The sequence below is a fragment of the Tribolium castaneum genome, chromosome 4 (assembly GCF_031307605.1).
Source record: "Tribolium castaneum strain GA2 chromosome 4, icTriCast1.1, whole genome shotgun sequence".
Lineage (NCBI taxonomy): Eukaryota > Metazoa > Arthropoda > Insecta > Coleoptera > Tenebrionidae > Tribolium > Tribolium castaneum.
The window spans coordinates 11700696-11722597 of NC_087397.1; the positions used below are offsets into that span (position 1 = coordinate 11700696).

The 21902-nt window shown below is 34.2% G+C and overlaps 2 protein-coding genes across 8 annotated transcripts in view; one reads left to right on the forward strand and one right to left on the reverse strand.

Annotated features, from left to right (window-relative positions):
* The window catches only part of Sou (Souji), a 218301-nt gene that overhangs the window by 64246 nt on the left and 132153 nt on the right, over positions 1–21902 (reverse strand). The gene's annotated exons all lie outside the window — the stretch shown is intronic.
* Positions 1–21902, forward strand: part of cpo (couch potato) — a 115128-nt gene that overhangs the window by 13325 nt on the left and 79901 nt on the right. The window contains exon 2 of one of the 7 annotated variants that reach the window (XM_064356019.1): positions 6713–6802. The exons of the other annotated variants lie outside the window; for them this stretch is intronic. Within the exon in view, the coding sequence (XP_064212089.1) occupies positions 6770–6802 (33 nt within the window). The 5' untranslated portion in view covers positions 6713–6769. The remainder of the gene's footprint in view (positions 1–6712; positions 6803–21902) is intronic. 7 annotated transcript variants of the gene reach the window in all.

Genomic DNA, 21902 nt, shown 5'->3' on the forward strand with positions numbered 1-21902 from the left:
CTAATTATCTTTTTACAGTTTTCATTGTTTTTTTTTTAAGAATATCGTATAAACAAGAAAACAGTCATTTAAAAGTGTACAGTTGTAAAAATCGTCCAATGACAACATTTTCAAACTTCGTGAAATGGAGCACTTATCATCGATCGGAACAAATGTTTAGAAAAACTCGGCCAATAAACTGTCAGTTTTCTTTTACTCGCATTAAAATCTCGTAAAATATCATTGTTGTGGGTTGTTTAATTGTAAAAATGAAATGATCCGTACTTCAAGGCTTTGTCCCACTCATGTAATGAAAAGTGCGCAATTTTTCTGCTTTATGTGTTATTTGCGAACGCCAAAATTGAATTTTTCATCGTGTGTTTATTCAAAGCGCCAATTCTAATTTCGAATTTATTTATGAAATAGTTTGCATTATTTGCATAATTCCTTATATAAACACCCCTTTATTTTTATAGTTAGCTAGTTTAAAATATTGAAATTAGTTATGTAAATGCACTCGTTTTGTCGATTATTCATGATCGAGTGCTCAATGGAATGAGTTTCAAACTGTATGATTGATCGGCTGAAATTGTTTGATGCAATTTTTCAATAAAACGCGTTGCCTGAAATATTTATTTTTAATTTTGGGGCAATGCATTAATGCTCGCATGTTTGAGCAAAAATACCTAGCAGGAATTCGCCTGAATTTTTCGATCGAGTTCCTGTGTCTTTTGTTGAGTCACAGACAAATAAACTCAACCACCACGTTATGAAATATGCAAATTCTCGAATGCTTTGGTTTACAATCATGACCTTGCGTTCTAGTTATGTGTGCACATAGGATTACTTCTTGGAATGTTTAGGTCGATTTTCTGCGCACATTGCGTTCACCTGCAGAATTTCCCAATCGATTTTGGTGTAATTGCTGGAAATTCGGCCAAGAAATGGCGCCCACGTTTATTGCTGGGAAATTTAATAAAGTTGCAACCTTTGAGAAGAATGCTGTTTTTTTTGAGCAATCTTTGCTTTGACATTCCCGAGATTTCCGGAGGATGATTCTGTCCGACGCATCTCTTATTTGCCGGATGCGAATACCTGTATTAAATTAGAATTCGGTGGAAACGTCTCGAGCTGGCCATCATATTAAATAAAATAACTTTCCGACGTCTTAAAATATCATGTTTGGGAGCGTTTAATTTCATAGAGAGCGGGACAGAGACGGGCATTCTATGGCCCACAATTTTCAAGAGGAGACGTCTTCGCTGGAAACTCACGTAAAAGTGCACGTGTTCTGCATTAGATGAGATTAATCTGTGAAAAAGCCCTCGTCGGTCAGTGCTCGAGCTCCGAACGCTTTCCCACGAACCGACGAATTTTGCAGCTGTTTGGATTTTTCATAATTGCATCGACGTTGCGACGCCTCCACACCGACACTAAAAAATGACTAATGACTTGTTCTACCTAGGATATGAGTCTATTTTCGGGACGCGGCCATGTCGCAATCATTTTTATTAAGTTTAATTCGAGTTTTAACAGCGATTGGCAACGAAAGAGGAGGTTCAGACTCCAATTCTCAACTTCAGAACGTGACCTGAAGGCGGTGTCACGACCAGGTTTGCTGAAAAGCCCGCGGAGGAACACTGATCGATCCCTATCTTATTCTTCTGCCCTTGTTTATTTACAAATTCGCCAGCTTCTAAGGGCAAAATTAATATTAAATAGCTACACGGACCCCGCTATGATTTGTTTTTCCATCCATCGAAGATTTTCTCTAAAATTGCTACTATTATATTCCGGGCTTTTATTTATCTGCAATCGTCGAAAAGATTCGAGCGAATGAATCAGATGTAAGCCGAGTATCTACTTATTGAAAATTAAAGTCCCGAGTAATAAATCGCGGCCTTTGATGTTCAACAACTTTTCAATAAAGCTTCCTAATTATTTTTCTAACATTTGTTTGGGTTTTATTGAGTCCTTGTCTTGTGAGAGGACATCTGCTCCGACAGCAAAAACCGAACCGACGACCAAAAACCCGATTGGTTCGTAATTGAGATCATCTCAATAACGTCGTGACAGATATTTTCCCCAAATTCGGAAACACAATTCATTATCCCTTTCAAGTTTTTTGACAGAAAATCATGGAAATTCATTGTGCGCTCGGCCAATAAAAAAACCGACGTGAATGACGTGACTAATGCAAGAACGATGTTGCAATTGATTGCATTGTAGCTTGGTAACATGTTTTTGTAAAACAATGGAAATGTTAACGTTTTCAAAATAGACTGTGGGCAAGTTATGAATATGCCAAATACACGCACAATCCGTTAAGCAATAAAAATAAATCAATCAAAAATTAAATCAAATTTCCAGAAAATCGACCAATTCTCTTGGTGCGCCCAGTCGAAAGTTCTTCGTCGGCTGGTGATTTATTTGCTGTAATTAAAATATCATCAGTCGTAAACTGCGAAAATTAAGTCGGTTCTTAACATTAATTATTCCGATCACAATTCATCAAAAATGTCGGCGTTTGTTAAATTAGTAATCAGCAGAATTTTCGGTGTGTGGTGAGGGGAGCGATTCCTGTGTCAACACACATGCAGAAAATTGTTAATTAAATTTAGTAACAAGTACAATATTTGCGATGTGAGGAAGAATCCGCGCCGACAGCGACATCCCCATTGATCGTTTATTTTTCCACGTCGTTGAGAAGACAGATTGCACTTTTCCTCTTGTTCCAAATCTTTTAAAAGCTTAAGCACCGCCGCAGAATGTATTGCAAAATTCCACATATGTTCGGATCACAGTCTCAAATTTATATTCGTATGTTTTGCGCCGAACCTATAAAATTCCTATTTTAACATACATCGATGATTTATTTCCGTGATTTTTGACTGATATTTAGAGCACATGTATTGAGGAAAATGCGTTTCGAGGCGCTTGTTATAATTTCGTTTTTGTCGAGGAGCGACAGTTATCCTGCTTTACGGTCCCAGGACGATACACCACCTGCTTAACTCATCGAATATCGATATCGGTTTAATATGTTTAGCTCGTTAGATAGAGGAGGATTAGGTAGGTTGATAGGTTGTCAAGGTAACGGCACAGGAATGAACGATGAATGACATTAACGGAAGTTGATCTCTACCGAATTGAGCGCTTGGTTGATCATGTGTGCCATCATTGTTTGTACAGGCCGGATGGATTTTTTATTATTGTTCCTGTCCGCTGAAGGGCTTACGCAGGGATGACGGATCTGGGGGATTAAGCCACTTTTACAGACACGAGGGTCAAGTGTAACAAACTCTCATCATTTCTTCAATCCTCTAAGCAAAACGGAAATTTCAAACAAACTATTTTATAAACAAAACGGTAACAATGAATTTTATAGACGACCGAGGGCGCAGTCCAGGTGAATTAATACCGCGACTCTTTATTGTGGTGTGCAATACTCTATTATGTATTTTCTCTATACCGGAATTAACAGAAAATACTAACAAATGCCTATTACAAGTTATGTTTCAATAAAATAAAATTTCGGGAAACGAAAATTGTACTGTCAATGTTTCAAAACACAAACCGCGAGAATATTCAAGAATATGGGTTAATTTACAATGTAAAGAAAAAAATTGAAAATATACAGTACCACTGCGGCTAAAAAACTTGAATTACTATCTTGATTAAAACAAAGAACATCTGAGCTACAAAAAAAAACGTAGTTATAGCTAGTTATCAAGATACGAAAGTCCAGCTTTTTGATTAAAATAGTTACAAGAAATTTTATGCCAAGCCAATCTTTTTTTTAGATTTCATGACTAAACAAGACGGGTGTTATTTGACGTTCGATCAAATACCTACTGCCGTTTTTAAAAGACGCGAAATCATCGAAATTAAAATTTTGTTTACGCAATAATATCGCGAAGCTCATTTATGCTTTTGGTGTTTTGTCTTCGATGAAGGAATATTTTTTGTTTTTTCTGCACACTCTTTCTATTCCAGTCTACTTCATCCAGTAACCAATAGTATCTTCTTGTGTCTTTCTCTGATTTTTTCATTTATTAGTTAGCAGATATTTCTTTATCTGCATTTTTTACATTTTTGTTATTCCTCTTTCATTTTCTTCATTTTCACATCTATTTCATGCCCGCTTCTTTCAGTATTGTTCATCACAAACTTTCGCACTTCTACAGGCTAACATTCCCTATACTTATGTTGAACAGCTTTCAAGTTATACGAATTTTTTGTTGGCATTGAGAAATTCATTAGCCGTAGTTTTTTTCGCATTGGTTGGCATAGAAGCATGAATAAAATACAACGTGTTTCATATAACTTTACGAGGCTTGCGCCTAATGTTCGCACCCAAATATACACAAGTCACAAAACACTAGATACAAAAATTTATGTTGTTCACAAATAATTGTGATTCTAATCTATTTATCTTAATTACTAACTAACTAAAAACGTTGTAATTTTTCGAAGCGGTGAACAAACTAAAGACGACTACTTATCAATGTTTCAAAATTTGTTTGTATTGTATTATTGGTGGCATTATACAGGCACAGGTCATGTAAAATTATGTGAAACACCCTGTATTAGAAATCGAAATTTTTCAATTTTAAATTCGATGAATTTATTTTGTTTTTTTGACGGAAAGGAAAATACAATTTTGATCAAAACTTAGCTTTTATTTAATGAAAAATGTTTCTTTCTTAACCTATGCAAAAACATCTGTGGCTATAGCAAGGAATTTCCGGCAATGTCAAAGAAAACCAACATAACTTAAAAATTATCACAGACGGATAAAAACATTGCTAATACATATCGTTGCAAAATTAAATTTTATTCCACCTAGTGAAATAAAAATTAGGGGATTTTATTTAAAAATAGAATGTCCAAATATAACGTTAAGATTTTTGAAGGATAGATACAGGCTTTCTTATTTGATTGTCTAAATGCGATTTCTAAAACTCTACAAATGGTAGAGATACCGATTTTTGAAGTGCAAGGTGCAAATCCATGAATTTTAAAAAATCCTCAATATTTTGAAAACGGTAAAATTAAGGTACTGGGATAGCTAATGAAAATACTTTTGAAAAACCTCAAGAAATCTAAAAACGGAGTCAAAACATATCTTTTCCTTTAAAATAATATAATTGATCGAGACTTTCGGTATAACCGGAAGTGCCGCCATGTTGAAAATATAAACCCAACGGTTTATGGCTGTACACCAATTTTTAGACAAATATTATTAATAGAACTTCCAATACTTTGTCTAATGTGAGGTTTGGACGAAACAACCTGTATAACTTTCTGCTAACATTCCTGCAGTACCCAGTATTCCGTTTTTCTTACTTTTTTTTAGTTTTGTCCATTTTTATCCCCTTATACGTCCTCTCTAGTTCTTCTCTTTCATTTTGCTTGCTAATTTTTATTTTATGTGTAGGTACGTCTTTTCTGTTTTTTTTTATTTTAAAATCGAAAGTATGTGATTTTTTTCATCGCTGTTATAATTTTTCTTCGTATTATCTTCGACCTTCTACGTTCTTATTTTTGTTTTCCTTGGATAAACGTACCACATTTTTTGTATGTAACACAAACACTCACGAACGAAGCACAAAAGTCAATTCAAAAACTAATACACTTTAACTTTTTAGTGCCACGAGTAATTTGCAATATTTCGATAAATGGTAGAGTAGAGGAAATGAGCAAATTAAACACGACTGGAACACAGTGCAAAAACTAAATACGAGTATAACATCTGATTTCTAATTTCGCTCCGGATACTCAAAGGAAATTTTGTTTAAAAACCTTCCTCTTTGTAATTAACCGATTGTAAGTCCGCCGTAATTACCACTGTCTGGGCCGAGTATAAAGATTTGATTTGTAAAAATTCGTAATTTTCTTTTCGTCGTTTTGTGAATGAAATGTTGAAAAATGTTTGCTCAAGTTTCACCTGTCGGGATCAGTTTGGATTCTATTGAAAAGTTCAAAGAGACGTGGAAGTTAAAAGAATGTCCTTTATTTCGAGCGAGTTTTAAGAGTGTTGGGTCAAACAGAAATGCTCGGCATTCTCTGACAAACTATCTGACATGTTAAAACTTAATCCAACTGAAGTGATTTTATTATTGATTGCATCAATTGTGTAGCGACCGGACGTTGTCTGCGGGGCGGAAGCACGGTGTATTCGTCAAGGACCCGAACTAAATTTATCGGCATGGATTGGGCGTGTTAACCGTGATTGCGTAATTATTGTTAATGTTGAAAATTTGTACGCGGCGAGGCTGAGTTTCCCCATTTTGGAGAATCTGATTACTCCCTTGACGTGCCATAAATTATAAAATTAGAACGTGTATCTACAATACTCGGATAATAATTTTCAGCTCATTGCCAGTTTGAATGTAATTAACAACTGTAAGCGATTTTTCGCATAAAGAAACTCTGTTGTTGGCAAAGTTGGAAAGTTTCTATTATGTAACTTGTACAGTTTCTGCATAAAATCTTATTATCACGGACGTAAATAATGATCGCGCGATTTTTACTCGATCGTCCAATTAGGGGTGTGAAGAGTCGGCGACTTCCACATGTCTAACTCTTTAATTGGATATGCACCCGATCACTAATTTGCTCATTTGGTGTGACTTTACAAGAGCGCGTGCAATTTTAATGACTGCCGCCGCCGATTCATTAAAAATTCCCGTATTTTTAACAGTTTCTCATGTATTGATTTTTCTTGCAGGTATGTATCAAGTCGGAAACATTTTGAGGGTATTATTATAACATAAACCCGCCCACAATGTCACGTGAAAGGACAACACAATGGCGGACCGTAAGTAACCATGAATAATACATTTTTAACTACTTACTACGTACCACCATAATTGTGTCTGTTTACCGCGCTGACCTAATTTATTCAAACGTTAAAAATTAATAACGGCGACGTCACCACTATTAACCCGGACAGCTAAATGCAACAACGGATCGAACGATGGACACAGGCCCTTTCCTTGCACTATTTCGAACAAACTTTTGCTCATTGCTATTCTTAGACAGCTAATCAAAACTTTTAGTAGTTTTATAAATATTAGCACTATTTGAACGTGAGTGAAAATTATTCGGTGAAAAAATGAATGAGTATAAAAACTGGAGCTAAGTTTTATTTCTCCTATACTTGTATACCTACCTACAAAGATCAGAAAATTACTAATACCAACCTACGTTCGAAAAGCATGAAGTATTATAATATTTTTTGTGCGTCTGAATCTTAGAGTCCTTTGGAAAAAACCTTGTATCTCAAAAATAAAACATGGAACAACAGCCATTCCAGGAGCCTATTTCATAAAACTTTTTACAAGTGATTTACGCGTCATTTGTATACTTTTTGCATAGTAATCTTATGTAACTAGTAAACTTGTCACTTGTAAAAATCAACTTGTAATTTTTATGGAACAGGCCCTAGGAAAAATGCAACCTGTCCTCGAAATTTCAAAGTGATTTTAGTAATGTAGTCTTTTTCAAAATACATGGTTTATATTTCATGTATTTTGCGAGAAAAGAGTTTTTGACACAACATGCTGACGTAATACAGCTGTTGAATATTTTTTGAAGAGTATTTTTCTAGTTTCTGATAGTTTAAAAAATGGAAATCCGTAAGCAAATTGATTAGTAATATTACTTTTTTTATCTTTATAACCTCACCTCCTTTATCGCAAACTTCTTATTTCATACGTTGTTAAACAAAACCAATAATTTTTTATTTCCTCTGTCTAATTTTAATATTGTTAAAGTCTTAATTAATTAATTAATTAATAATTAAAACTTATCTGAAGAATTTTTTAGAGCAATTTTCACACACAAGATTTTTTTGTCCCGTCCGTCATGTCCCATCTGTCATGTGTACCTAAACAAAACGTAAATTAATCAGAAGTCGTTGCACATTGTTTTGTTTTATGGTTTCAAAAGTTTAAAGAGATTCCACCTTTTACTTTAAAAATATTTGTTGGAATTAGTGACTTTAATTAACAGAATTTTAATTCGAATGTTCAACGATAAAAAACGAGGTCTTTTTTCTGTCCCGTCCGTCATGAACTTATGAGTTTGTATTTCTTTTTTCTGCTTGTACTTCAAATTTAAAAAATGTGGCTCTAATTGTGGGTTACAAACGATTTGACTTGTACTAAGTCCTTTAAAAAAAATCACTTCTACTGATACTGTTAGAAAATACTGAAAATAAAATCTAAAAATTTGAGCAAAGTGTCTCGTCCGTTAAAATGGAATGTCTCACATATTTTTTTATCAATTTTATATAGCTTCCTAATCACTAAAACATCTATTAATCAACAAAAAAAACTTTCGGGTTAGGACTTTTAAAAAAATAATGCAATAAATGGCGCACTACAAAACTGAAAAACTAAAGAGCTCGATTTTATGATTTCTTGTATTAGATAAGATATTCTGTTAAAGGAAAATAAGTAGAACCAAAAGAGCTCAGGATTTGCATTATTTTGACAAAATTTCATTGGCTCGGCAAATTAAAAAAAGAAATGAAATGTGATATACAGGGTGTTTTACATAATTTTACGAAGCCTGACTGTGTAGAATTCCACTAATAATACACAGTCCAATACGAACTCGATTACAAATTTTGAAAAATTGCATTAACTTCTCTAGTTTGTTCACTTATTCAAAAAATTATAACGTTTTTAGTTAGTTAGTAATTAAAACAATTAGATTAGAATCTAATTCATGCCGTCTCTTGATAAAACACATGTTAATTCTGAAAAACACAAATTTATGACTATTCATGAAACAGTCACTAGTCTATCAACTACTGTAATGAGTTTTCAAAAATTAAATAATTACATGTGTATTTTTTGTATCTAGTCTTTTGTGATTTTTGTATAATTGGGTGCGTACATTAGGCGCAGGCTTTGTAAAGTTATGTAAAACACCCTGTATATTTTTTATTAATTTCGGCACTAGTAATAAAATGTTGAGATTTTTTGCAACACACAGTCTAATTTTGGGCCTCTATCAATAATATATACAAATTCAAGAGCTGATCGCTTTTGCAAATAGTTGTCCCTTATCGCAGAGAGATTAAACGTGGTCCTGATGCGAGGAATCGATGAGAATTCATTTACGTAATGGACTAATTTTAAGCTGCGTTTGTCAGCATGAAGGGGACTGATGAAGAGATTGAAATTAGCGAAGATATATTTTCTTGTGATGTCGCAAAATTGCATCCACCCTTTGAACGGAATGCAGGAGAAAATTCCATAGCATGAAAAACTCGCGTTGTATCAAATTAATAACGCGATTTTGTGAAATGATGGGTGTTAAATATAGTCGACATAAACATACCCAGGAATTTCGTTACTAGATCGGAATGTGTGCAGTGGGTAAACATTTCGGGAGCACATATATTTTTATAATACTCATAATGTCCCGACTTTCTTTTTATTAATCGTAAAATGAAATTAGCCGCGAAACTGATTGATTCAAACGCTACGCTTGGAATAATATTTATGTTCGCATCAGTGCAATTTGTGCTAACAATAACAAGGATATTTCGGGTCCAAGTCATTTTTGAGCTTTTGTGGCCCAAAATCCGGCCTTTGGCAATTATACGTCCACACATGCAATGGATATCGGAGGTTGCCTCACCCGTTCCGGTATCATTTTCCGAGGCCGTAGATCGTTACATAAATGCAAATGGTTATCCGATCTCAATGCGTCTTGCCCGTGTTAGTCACCGTTTTTCTCATTGTGGGCAATTACCCAGAGCTGTGACGTAATTAGGCGGAGGCTGAAATTAAACCAATAATTATTATCAAAGGATGAGCGCTTTTGTTGGGGTCAGAGCTAGGTCGCTCGCAATGGAACAAAGCTTCTACTACAAAACGGTTTTTCAGTTTTAACTTAATATCCGCTCAATGAATGTAATTCTAATTATTGATTGGAAATTAAACGCTCGGGGCGCTTTATCCGCGTCTAGATTCGTTACTCGCCCGTGCATGTTGCATACGTTTGTCTATAAATGGATTAATAAAAAGAAATAAACTGTTGAAAGGTTCTGGATCACGCATTTGTCTTTGTACCGGGGTGGACCAGTCCCCGATACATTATTGTGTTTTTCCGGCACGGATCTTGCTTGTCACCGCATCAATCTAATAAAATATTAATATAACCGTTCCATCAGTTACTGTCGTATTTTCGAATTTTTATATCAAGTTTTCGTGTTCCGCCTTTATATTCGGCGTTATGCATAATCCCCACGAACTCCAAGGGGGCGGAAAAGCCGACATTTCCTAATTTCTATTCAATAACAACCAAGGGCGGAATATTTTAACCAACGTTGCGATGACTTATCGCTAAGACCATTGATACAAAATCGCGAAATGTTGTAGTCACAAGATCTAATCAGCTTAATGCGAACTTGCTAATTGTCGTTTCAAATTCCCTACTTAGACTAATGCTATTACCCCCGAGAAATAAAATATTGTGTTTTTAAATTGCATTATGCAAAACAAGACACACGACACTATCAAAGGCGCGGGCATAATTTTTACCGAAATATTCAGAGTGGATTTGGAGTATTGATTCGTTGTATTTTTGAGTCGGTCGTTTGTGTTGTAACAGGACGTCACGTAAAAAATTTAACCGTGTTCTGGAAAATGGGTTGAAGTAGAGACAAAGCTCGAGTGGTAAAAATAACGTTGAAATAATTATGGCGATGGCCATTAGCGAACGGAATATGAATAGTTTGTAATTAATGTGCTTGCGTTACCATATCAAATGTAAGTTATAAATTGGGGCCGAGACGAGCTAAATTATGACTGAAACGTGCATTAATTGCTAAAAATCGGGAGAATTGTTTCCATTTAAGCAGGCGAAAGTAACTTTTACTAATTTGTTCTGACATAGATTACTTTACAACATTGCTTTTATTGTTCCAAGTTGGCTTTCCATTTGAACCCAAGTGGTGCTAATTGACCCAATGCACTTTTTGCACGCAACTTGCACTATTTTATGATTCATGCGGCAATTTGAAAAAGTGCTTTTCACGCAAGTCCTGAATATATTAGCGTCTCGGGTCAATCGATACAATTGTGGTTTTGTTAAACTGATTTATTAAAAAACCTCCCTCCTTTCACCCATAAATCCAATCATCGTTTTAATGTTACAGGTGGTGACTTTTTATTAAATTTTATCACAGCTCTGCCGCAAACCGGAAATTAAATCTGAGTTATGCTGCAAAAAGATAAATGCATCTGATACACTTTCACTAAATTTTATTTTTTGCGCCTATTAGAAACCGTCTTGCCTGTGTTTAGCGCAATAGAATGACACCGAAACATTAATTACGGGAAGGCTAATAAAATTTGAATGGCTGCACACAAGTTAAAATTAGATTTTGGGTAGAATGTATCCCTGTAACCGCAGCGTTGTATGCGAATATTGAATAGAACAAAAGTTTCAATTAAAAGCTTTCGAAAGTTTGCAAACAATCAGAATAACACCGCTTTCGTTTTACTCAAATTTTCAATCGCGGTGGAATTGCTCCGTAAAAACCGCCCGGATTGATATTTATAAGGTGCGAGAAAGCAAGGAAATCGACGACAAATTCGGATCATTTGTGGTCCAAACGAGCCCTTACAAGCGAACGGAAACGTACTTGAGTTTCACTGTATACATAAGCAATATGATCAGTTTTCGAAGAGTAGTTGCCCCATTATGGCCCCGCTTCGCTATGCATGAAGAGGGATCACCAAGACATCGCAGCTCGAATATTTTCATGAATACTTGAAACCAGTTACACAGTGTCGATTAATTTTGCAAAAAATCGCCCGAAATTTGTAATTTAAATTGTGGCATCGTGCACTACTACTGTCACAATAAGCCTTTAATGCGAACTGGATCTGACAGGTAATTAATTAACTTTAAAACAAATCGAAGTGTTTTACAGATTCAGCAGACAAAATAAATCGGCTCTTTAACCAAAGTACGGAAAGGTTTAAACTTGGATGAATTAATTTTGCCGAATTCGGATTACATTCCAATTTTGAAACACATTTTATTTCCAATCGTTTTTTTCAATTTGTCTGATAATCTGGTTTACAAAGCTAAGCTAAAACGGTATTTTATTCGATCAGGAAAGGGCCAGGCTTAAATTTCACAATGCATTGCCATAAAAAATGACAGTGGATTCTATTTTGGAAATTGACACAGACACAACAACACTGACATTGTTTTGTTGGCAAATGTGAGGAGAATATTTGCAGTATGTTTAGGAAAGTATAAAGTAGCCTCGGAAACGCATCATCGCGGGAGAAAATTTATCGTTGATGTTATGAACACTATCACTGCAATAAAACTTTAGCGACCAACATACAGGAAGTTGAAGTCATAACTGTTGTAATATATTTTTTAAATTTATTGTGGCACAACTTGGAGATATTGAAACTGATGCGTAAAGTCTTGATATTTGTATCGCTTAATTTATTAAGCGATAAATCAAGTGAAGTGAACTTGCTAGATTTTCGATTAGATGTGGCTCTGGGCCAAGATTTTGCCGAATGCTTCGACACTTTTTGTCATAAATTTCCATGTCTGCAAAGTTTGTGGAATTAGTGTGCGTGGACGTATTGATAAAGTGTAAACTCCAACAATCACAGATTAAACATGATATGTTGCCGGGGTAACAGCGGTTACTCGCTTCAAGGAACAAGGCTAGTAATCAGGTTACTCAAGAAGGATGCTTTTGCATTATACATACGTGCGAGCTTTCAAATATTCAAAGGAGAGGACACTGCCAAAGACGCAAACTGTTCTATTTACACCGGCCGCTATTAAATTGAGCCATTCTCGATTGTCAGCTTCCATGTTTTCTTTATACCCAGAACCAGAGGGTGCAAATTGTGCCAGGAACTTACTTCACGCTCGAAAAAGGTTTTATGCGTTCGAGACGAGGGTTTATCTAATCATTATTTCATGCAGACTTTTTCTGCCGCATAAATCGGGATTTTATTTTCTGTTAGAGATTTTTAATTTTACCACAATTGGAACAAATGTGACTGTGCTTGGTTAGCAAGCGAAGAAAATGAGGCGCATAACTTATATAATATACAGCGAAATCTAGCGTGAAGTTATACAACTTAATCCTTATACGAAAACACCTACAAAGAAAAACCTTAGTCTATAATTAAAACTATTAATAACTGAAAAAACATTAATGATTAATCAAGACAGTCACTGATTCTACAAAAAGTTTGTATAGTTTTAAATTCATATTACTGCAATGTTTGGCTTAAATAATTGTTTATCACTACAGGCTGATTCTTTAGGACCTACATTAGAAACTTTTTAACTTGTAATATACAATGTGTTCAAAAATGGTTGTTCATCAAGTCACTTATCAAATTTGAACGTAATGTGCCGCTTAATTTAAATTGTAAATGCCGCCAAAGTGACAGATCCGTCAAAATAATACACGAAAGTATACACAACAACAAAAATTACATAAATATAAAACACAAGTTAAGACAAGTGCTACACTTGAAACAACTTTGCCGAAAAATCTAACCAAGTAAATAAAAAACTAATTTGAGAAACTACAATAGTAGTTTGGATAAGGCGGCACATTTAATTTAAATTCCATATTCGACTATGAACTACCATAGCTAAAGCTTTAAAATTTTGTATACAATATAAATCGACCGATCTGTGTTCGACTAAATTATTTTCAAAATGGCTAAATTTTTGAATTTTAGCTTTAAAATTTTAAATAGTAACCATCTATTTTTATTGCATTTTTGAATTCACTTTCTCAAACTGAGTAAAATGTACCCTAGTTGTTAGTACTTTATACTCTGTCATAATTTTTGACGTTAATGTTAATTTTTTTAAGCAAATTTTCAATTGCAGGTTTTTTTTTTTAAAATATCACAGCTTGTGAACCCTTACAATAAGTGTATAATTCTTTTTGCATCTGATAGCCAAAAGTTTGAAGGATCTTCTCAACTTTTAAGAATTGTTAGCTGTCAAATCGCAAGGCTACTGTGATTTTTTTAAAATGATGTTTAAAAAATGATTATAAAACAGTTTTTTCAAATAAAATGACATTGTTTTTTTAATGGCAATCAAAAGAACATCAATTTTTTGCACACTTTTATTAGTAACTTCTTTATCAGTATCATACAGTTTTTGAAATAATCACAAAAAACTGAATTTTAGGTCATTATTTTAATTTTTAATTTTTTTAAGTAAACTTTCAAAAAATACGATAAAACTATGATTTTAATTAAAAGAAATGTTCGATTTGTTTGTCATTTTCATTCAAGATTTTCAAAATTCGATGGCAAACTGACTGAGTTACTTTGCATAATTCACAAAGTTGTAATAAACCATAATTAAATATTATTGTTTTACTGCTTATTCGATAATGAACTAGCTAAAAACTAAATAAAATATTGAAGTTTGCCAATTGATGACTATTTTTCAAGGTTTACTTGATTAACTATAAAAATTACGAAGTAAAATCCGTTTTTTGTGATTTTTTTCAAAAACTGTAAGAGATAGATATAGGAAGTATTGATAAAAGTTACCATAAATATCGATGTTCTTTCTATTGCCGTTAAGAAAATAGGGTCGTTTTATTTGAAAAAACTGAGTTATAGCAGTTTTTTGATGACCATTTTGAAAAAATCAAACTAGCCATGAATTTTGACGGTTGACAATTTTGAAAATTCTAGAAGACTTTTCAAGCCTTCGGTTATCGAATGCAAAAAAAAGTTCATTTAATAGAATCACCCTGTATTTCAATACCTACATTTCCTGTATTTTATAATTGTAAAATGTTCACTAATAGGTATTGCACTGTTCCACCCTCCATACAAAATAGCCTTCTTTTTGAATGTAATTACAGGGTGCTCAAAAACTGGCACACCAACTCAGTGGTACGTTATTGAGAAGCAAGTGCAGATTACGGGAAAAATGTTGGAAAAATTCCTAAAATCATATTTTAAAAAATCTGGAGCTACAAACTTATTGTGTTAACTTCTTTAGTTTTCATTATTTTTTATGTTTTTATGTTTCATACCAGGTAATCGTTCCGTAACAAAACGATGAATAATTATTTTTAAATTTACTTTCAGACTTTAACAGTTTTTTTAATTTAAAAAAATTAAAATTTATCCAAAAAATCACAATGTGTAGATGTGCCAACACTGGGAATTATTTCCTAGGAAACCGTTTCAAAAGTGATTTATTTTTATTGTTGCTCAAATTCTATTGCGATCATGACTGTTAGACAACGTTGCCACATATCATTTATCTAAAATCCGTTATTACTCAATAACTTTAATACAAAGAATTTTTTTAGTATTTTTACCTTTATATGTAACCAGTTCTCTACCACACACCATTGAGTTGGTGCGCCAGTTTTTGAGCACGCTGTATAACGTAAAGAATCGATTTCAATAGCAACACTGTATCAGTTATTTGTTTAAATCTATTAAAAACCTAATATTATTAGAAGACTGATCATTTTTTGCAATTAAATTTTCACTAAGTAGGGGATCGTTACCAAAGCCACACTAATTGCTGATTGTTTTATTTGAAACAAGCCAAATATTGTTTGGGTTAATATTGGAGTTAAAATGATTGGTAGTTAGTGTTAAAGCTCCATTGTTTACTATTAATCATTCCGGTGGTTGTACAAGTTATTAAACAACAAAATATATTTTAAATGCGTCTGCATTATTGTTATTCACTAGCGAATAACTATTAATAGATATTAAAAAAATCGCATTACGATTTAAAATGACATTTATCATTTTAATTAAAGTGTCAGTTACTAAAATTAATTTCATCCGCAGCCCTGTATCAGTTTTTTTGAAATCAATTTGTGCTCGACGATCACTATTGGAGTAGATTAATTAAAATTTGTGAAAGTTTGTAATTACTGACAATTAAATTAGGCATGTAGGACATGTAAGTTAACAAAAAAACTAATACAACTTTCATGTAAATCAAAGATTAAAAAATGGTTCTCCCTCCTGCTCTGCATAAAAATTCAAACACTTTTTCTACTTCTAATTGCAATGAGCAATTGCCTTTTGCGTTTGTTGATGTTTTAATTTTACATTTTGAAACGTAAACGGCTTAGATTGCGATATCTTCGTATTTGTGTTTGTAACAAGGCGAAACAATAAGCTCCACCTACGGTATGACTGGTAATTGCGCAAAGTAGCATTTCGCATTTGTTATTAGGGTAATCCTTCCAATTCTGGCGTTGTGATTGCTCATTATTTTCTGTTAGACAGTTGTGAAAGCCACACATGACTACAAACAACTTGCTTAAAATTCAGTGTCTCGTGCCCGAACAACTTTATCGTTGGACATTTTGCAGATCGATTCACACTTTTCTAATTAATTCCGGGCGAATATTCCTCACTGCAATTGTATAATTAGATTGTTAGGTGTACAGAATCCTTGATTGAAATTAATTAGGAGTTTCGGAGTTGGGACGATTAAAACGTCTCCCCTAGTTTTTCCAGGACTTTTTTAGTTAACCAGATCATTCGTATAATTTCTCATCATGAAATCGCAATTTATTAGCACGGCACTTAGGCGAACATCCAACATTTTTAAGCGAGACCGAGAGACATTTCATCTTTTCTCTTAATTATTCCAGCAAATGCAGATGGTGCTTCGCATTATCCTTCACAGAATGCAAGAAGGATAAAGCTTTTATCTTTCACAGAACTCGAGCTGCTTCCGCCCTCAAGCCGCATACATTAATAAAAAAATCACCTTTTAACCCGAATTATCCTTAAACGACTCGCTATTGATTTTTGGGCCGTCGCTATTTAAATTTCAGATTTAACTGAGACGCAAATGAAACTAAATTTTACACTCTAAATGCGCCCTAAATAAAAATAAGACTTTATCGTCTACACTAGCAATCAATTTAAATTCTGGCGATACAAAAAGGCGAGTAAGAAAAACCGCGGTCGATTTTTATATTATTCATCCATCTCCATTATATTAAAATTTATTCACCCCGTTTTTAGAAACATGCTTTATGTAGTCATTATGGACTTTAATATAGTGCTTTTTTCTTTCTTGATTCCGCGAAGAATAACGAGTGTCGTCACGGAATCAAAACCCAAATAATTTTCAACAAAACTTAATTGCAACGTATCAAACAAAACGCAATTAAAACACTGTCAAACGCTATTTATATCACGCCGGGACTTAAAATCTAATCGCGTTATTTGCCACCGGAACGAAGAAAGCTCAGTGCTGCGAACGGTGTTAACAGCATTGTAAACAATTTTAAAGTGTCGTACCCCTTTGATGTTACACAAACTAGATGTGACAGGTTTATTATGCGAGAGGAATGTACATTTCCGGCCAACCCCAATCACTGCAGCATTCCTGTTAAACCCTGCGCAACCCCGAAATATTTACAGGACTAACCAACTTGAGGAGAGGCAATTTCACAAACACAAATTTCGAGTGCGTTCCATCGATTGCAGAGAGAAAAAGAAAAGCGGAAGTTGGATGTGGAAGTTTCATCAAGCACGGACGTTGTTTGAAAACAAGCCAGTTTTTCACTAAACTTCCCTCAATTAGATATTTATCTCCGGTTTCACGAAGTGGCAACAGATCAATGTTTAATTTTAGGGTGGAGATTAGATACTTATCCGGACTGTCCCAACGCCAAACGAGGCCTTTGTGTGCCTAATTATGCTACTTTAATTGCGTCTAAACAAAGAATCACTGAACTGGCCCTGAATCGGGGATTAGGAGAGGCTCCAGACGACGAATTTATTTGACTTCGTTAATTTTTGCACGAGGAGCGAAAAGGGCGAGGTCGCAACCCTCAAACTGTCAACAGAAAATAAAACCACCAAAAACTATCAAATTTTATCAAGTAAAAGAAACAAGTCCAATTTTAGACATTTTGAGAAAAATATTGGAACGTATGTAATAAAATTCTTTCTTTCAAATGTAATAATTGGTTTTGCAATATACTGGTTAGATGTTATTAAACAATTTTGTTATAACACCGAAAATTTGTGAACCTTTGTTCAGCGCAATGGTGAGATAAGTCCAGCAATCATTTTGTCTCTACAAGTCTATAAATTAATTTAAATGTAAAGTAATATAATAAAATATAAATTTACATCTGACATTTCATTTTACGTATTTTCCATGAATTTGAAGACAATATTGTCACTAATGGAAAGTTAGTGACAATATTTTTAAAGGGGTGGTTTTTATTACACAAAAATGTTAAAATAGTGATTCTGGCTCGTGTTTTCATTTAAAAACAACAACTAAAAAAATTAAACAATATTTACGTCACTCTTAGAGACTACTGTAAAAATTTCATTAATTTATGACCACTTCCTGATGGTGGAAGTATAAAAAATTTAAAACTTTTAAGGACTGCTTCCCTTAGTGTTCTGTTTGCTGAAACGCCGATTTTAGTAAATTATTTATTTTATTTATTTATATTAAAAATCATTTGTTTTCAAATATAGAGCTTAGAGAAAACACAATTTTTTTATCATGAGTTTTCGGACTATAAGTTATGAAGAAGTAAGATTTAAAAAAAACAGAGGAAAAAAGACATTATTAATATTAGATGGACAAAACTTTAATGGATTAAAAATTAAAGCGCTTCTAATTTGAAAAAAAATTACGTCCACGTTTTAGTCCTTATAAAATTAAAGAAATAAATTATGTACATCATTCCTCCAATTCGTATTTTATACTATCTTTTATTTATTTATTTTTCAAACAAAATTTTACAATGTTCTAACTACGTTATTGTATAGTTTACATTGTCTTTTAGTTATTATCTAAAAACTATGCCACTCCAATATTAATCAGATTTGCAAAATACCAGCAAAGTTTGGACCTTCGTAAATCAGATTTGTTAAAATGGACTTATTTCATTATAATACTAAACACTCCAAATAACATGAGGTAATAATAAAAGAGAACAAATTAAATGCACAGTATGTTATTTAAACGACAAGTATTTTGTTCTGTAAAAATGACAAATGCACAGTAAAAATAATAAATGCACAATAAAATAATAAATGCACAGTAAAAATAATAAATGCACAGTAAAATAATAAATTAACAGTGAAAATAATAAAGGCACAGTAAAAATAATAAATTGACAATAAAAATAATAAATGCACAGTAAATAAATGCCCAGTAAATAATAGCATTTAAAAACTGGAGAGTCTAGAATACCACATTTCGAGTTCTACGTTTTCGAGTTTCTTTTTTGTTCGCTGGGGCAAAGCTCAGCCTGCTGGCTAGCTACTGAGCGTTCATTATTTAAACTGTGCAAACTGAAATTACTTACTGTGCATATACGATTTTTTTATTGGGCACTTTATACTGAACAAATATTAATAAATTTCTGTGCGTGGTTTACTTGTCACTTATATATTATATAATATTATATTATATGATCACTTCTAGTTTTTTGCTGTGCAAAAATGAATTAAATACTGATCATTTATTAAAATTTGGTACAAAATCAGAGATATTTTGTTAACGAGTGTTATTCCTGAATAGCAGAGAATCTGGGCACTTTCGTGGTCCAATCTCTTATAAAAACCAATAGTTTCAATACACAATGGGTTTGATCCGTGCGAGTTAGCCCCAATTTCCGTCAATCGCCGATTATTTGGCCCCAGAATAGGGTGTCCCAGACGCCCGAATAAAATCTAATTATTCAGGTGGATACTAGCCGTCCCGAAATCCCATTAGCGTGCTTCTGTCTGGCTCCCGGCATGATTTCAACTTTATTATTTTATATTTTCATTCGGATCTCGTTGTTTAAAAGATTCAGTTGTAATTAACTCCGTATGGATGGTGGTGGTGTATACATTTCGTCGTGACAGCCTAACACATTTTTCAGGTAGGATTTTCGATGGAGGAGCTTCAAGATAAATTATTCCGGCTTTTTGCTGTTGTAGGAGTAGTTTGATTGGGGCGACGTCGAGGGGTTGAACGAGGGTGTCGTATTCACGTAACTCAAGTAGCATATGCAGAAGGTTTCCCACTTCGTCAACGGCGAAGTGGGAGCCACAAATTCACGGAAAATGCGATACGAGCCGCTTTAATTAAAGGATTTTGTAATGAGTTGTGGAATGTAATGCAAACTAATGATTGCGGGATTTGGGGGCGAAAACAACGCGCATCACGATTTTTCGAACACTAAACCACACGAAAAAACAAACACAACAGTACAAAAACAATCTTCAAACGAAAAATTAAACAGACTTGTTAGGTCAGGTCATGCCAGGTTAGGTCAAGTCAAAAAGCAGTGAACCACTAGTTTTTTGCCTTAAAGAGAAGAATTTGTATTATATTTTGAAGTAAACATCAAACGTACAGCTTTCAGTTCATTGCTGATAGTCTGATGTGTGGATTAGGATGTTTATGGAGCGCAACCGGAACAGGCACGTGAAGAAGTCAACCGGGCGTAAGCTCCACTTCCGCAGCTGTTTTTTTCCTGTGATAATTGTCCACTTCCTTGAACATAGCACAAAGAGTGGGTAGCAGCGACAAAATGGCTTTTTCTCCCTGTAAAACAATTTCCAGCCTCAAGAATGGCTTCATGAGGCTCGCAGTTTAGTGCAAAGTAAGGTCGAAGGCACTTTTCAATAAACTTCGATGTTTGAAATTGCGATACAGTGCGTACAAAAATGGCTTTAGAAAAATCCCCTTTTACGCCAAACGCTGAATAAACATACCGACTCTATTGGGTGCCGCTATGTTGGAAAATACTGTTCCTAAAGGGGGAATTTTTCCGCGAACAACAGGAACGCGTATGAATGATTTAACGTTGCATTTTCCATGGAAATGCTCCTTTATCCCAAGACATTGTCAAACTGAAAGCGAAATTATTTATTACGGTATTATTAGCCCCGAACGCGTTTATATTCTTTAAAATCTTGATATGGCATCGGTTTATTGCAGCGCAGGGACGCTTCGAAAACTTACTTATTCCAAATAATATCTGTCTGTCTGGTCTAATTTCGTGAAATTATTTTATGGACGTGACGCATTGCTAGGGTCTAGGGACTCGAATTGTTTGCTACTCATGCAAACTCGCGTGCTCCCGCTAAATATTTGTTCATTTTTATATTTTGCCACGAAATGGAACCTATAAATATTGTCGTTTCTATTTATCAAACCGGTGGAAAAAACCAACAAGGGCTGATAGAGCCGATTTCAATCTTATTTTTGACAACCTCAATTTTTATTACCCACCACTTCCTGGCTAGACCATGTAATCGCTCTAATTATTTCTGGGTTAATTTGCTTACTAGCTGTAATTATTTTAATAAAACCCCGGTAATTAATTACCAAGGTATGTCCGTTAAGTGTAATGACACTTCCTAGTTGCGTTTTGTAAATTCGTTTTACATCCGAAGGGCTTCAAATATTTGTTTTTTCCAGTTTTTCCAGCGATTTAATTAAAACTGGCGCAGAAATTACACAAATCCAATTGTTTCTTCAGCGGATCCGATAAAAATACGTGATTGGGGATTATTTTCAATTGAACTTGTCATTTTTGTTGCGGTCGAGGTGAGTTTCAGAAACAAGCAGCTGGGAGGTTTTCATAGAAGAGCTTTGCGTCCGTTCAGGCTGAAAGCTTCTCTAATTAACTCCAGTGGACGCGTTCGCGCGTGTAGACAAACCCACAGTTTGTATCAACACTGACCAGTGGCTGTGCACCTGTTATCTCAGACCAGGTGACCTATACTACCATGCATAAATTTACCCTCCCGTCTCTTGCGTCTTTACACAACATTAAGCAAAGCTCCGCCAAGATAGCTTCGGAATATTTTATGATGTAGCGTCCAATAGAGAAAAACTCTCAATCA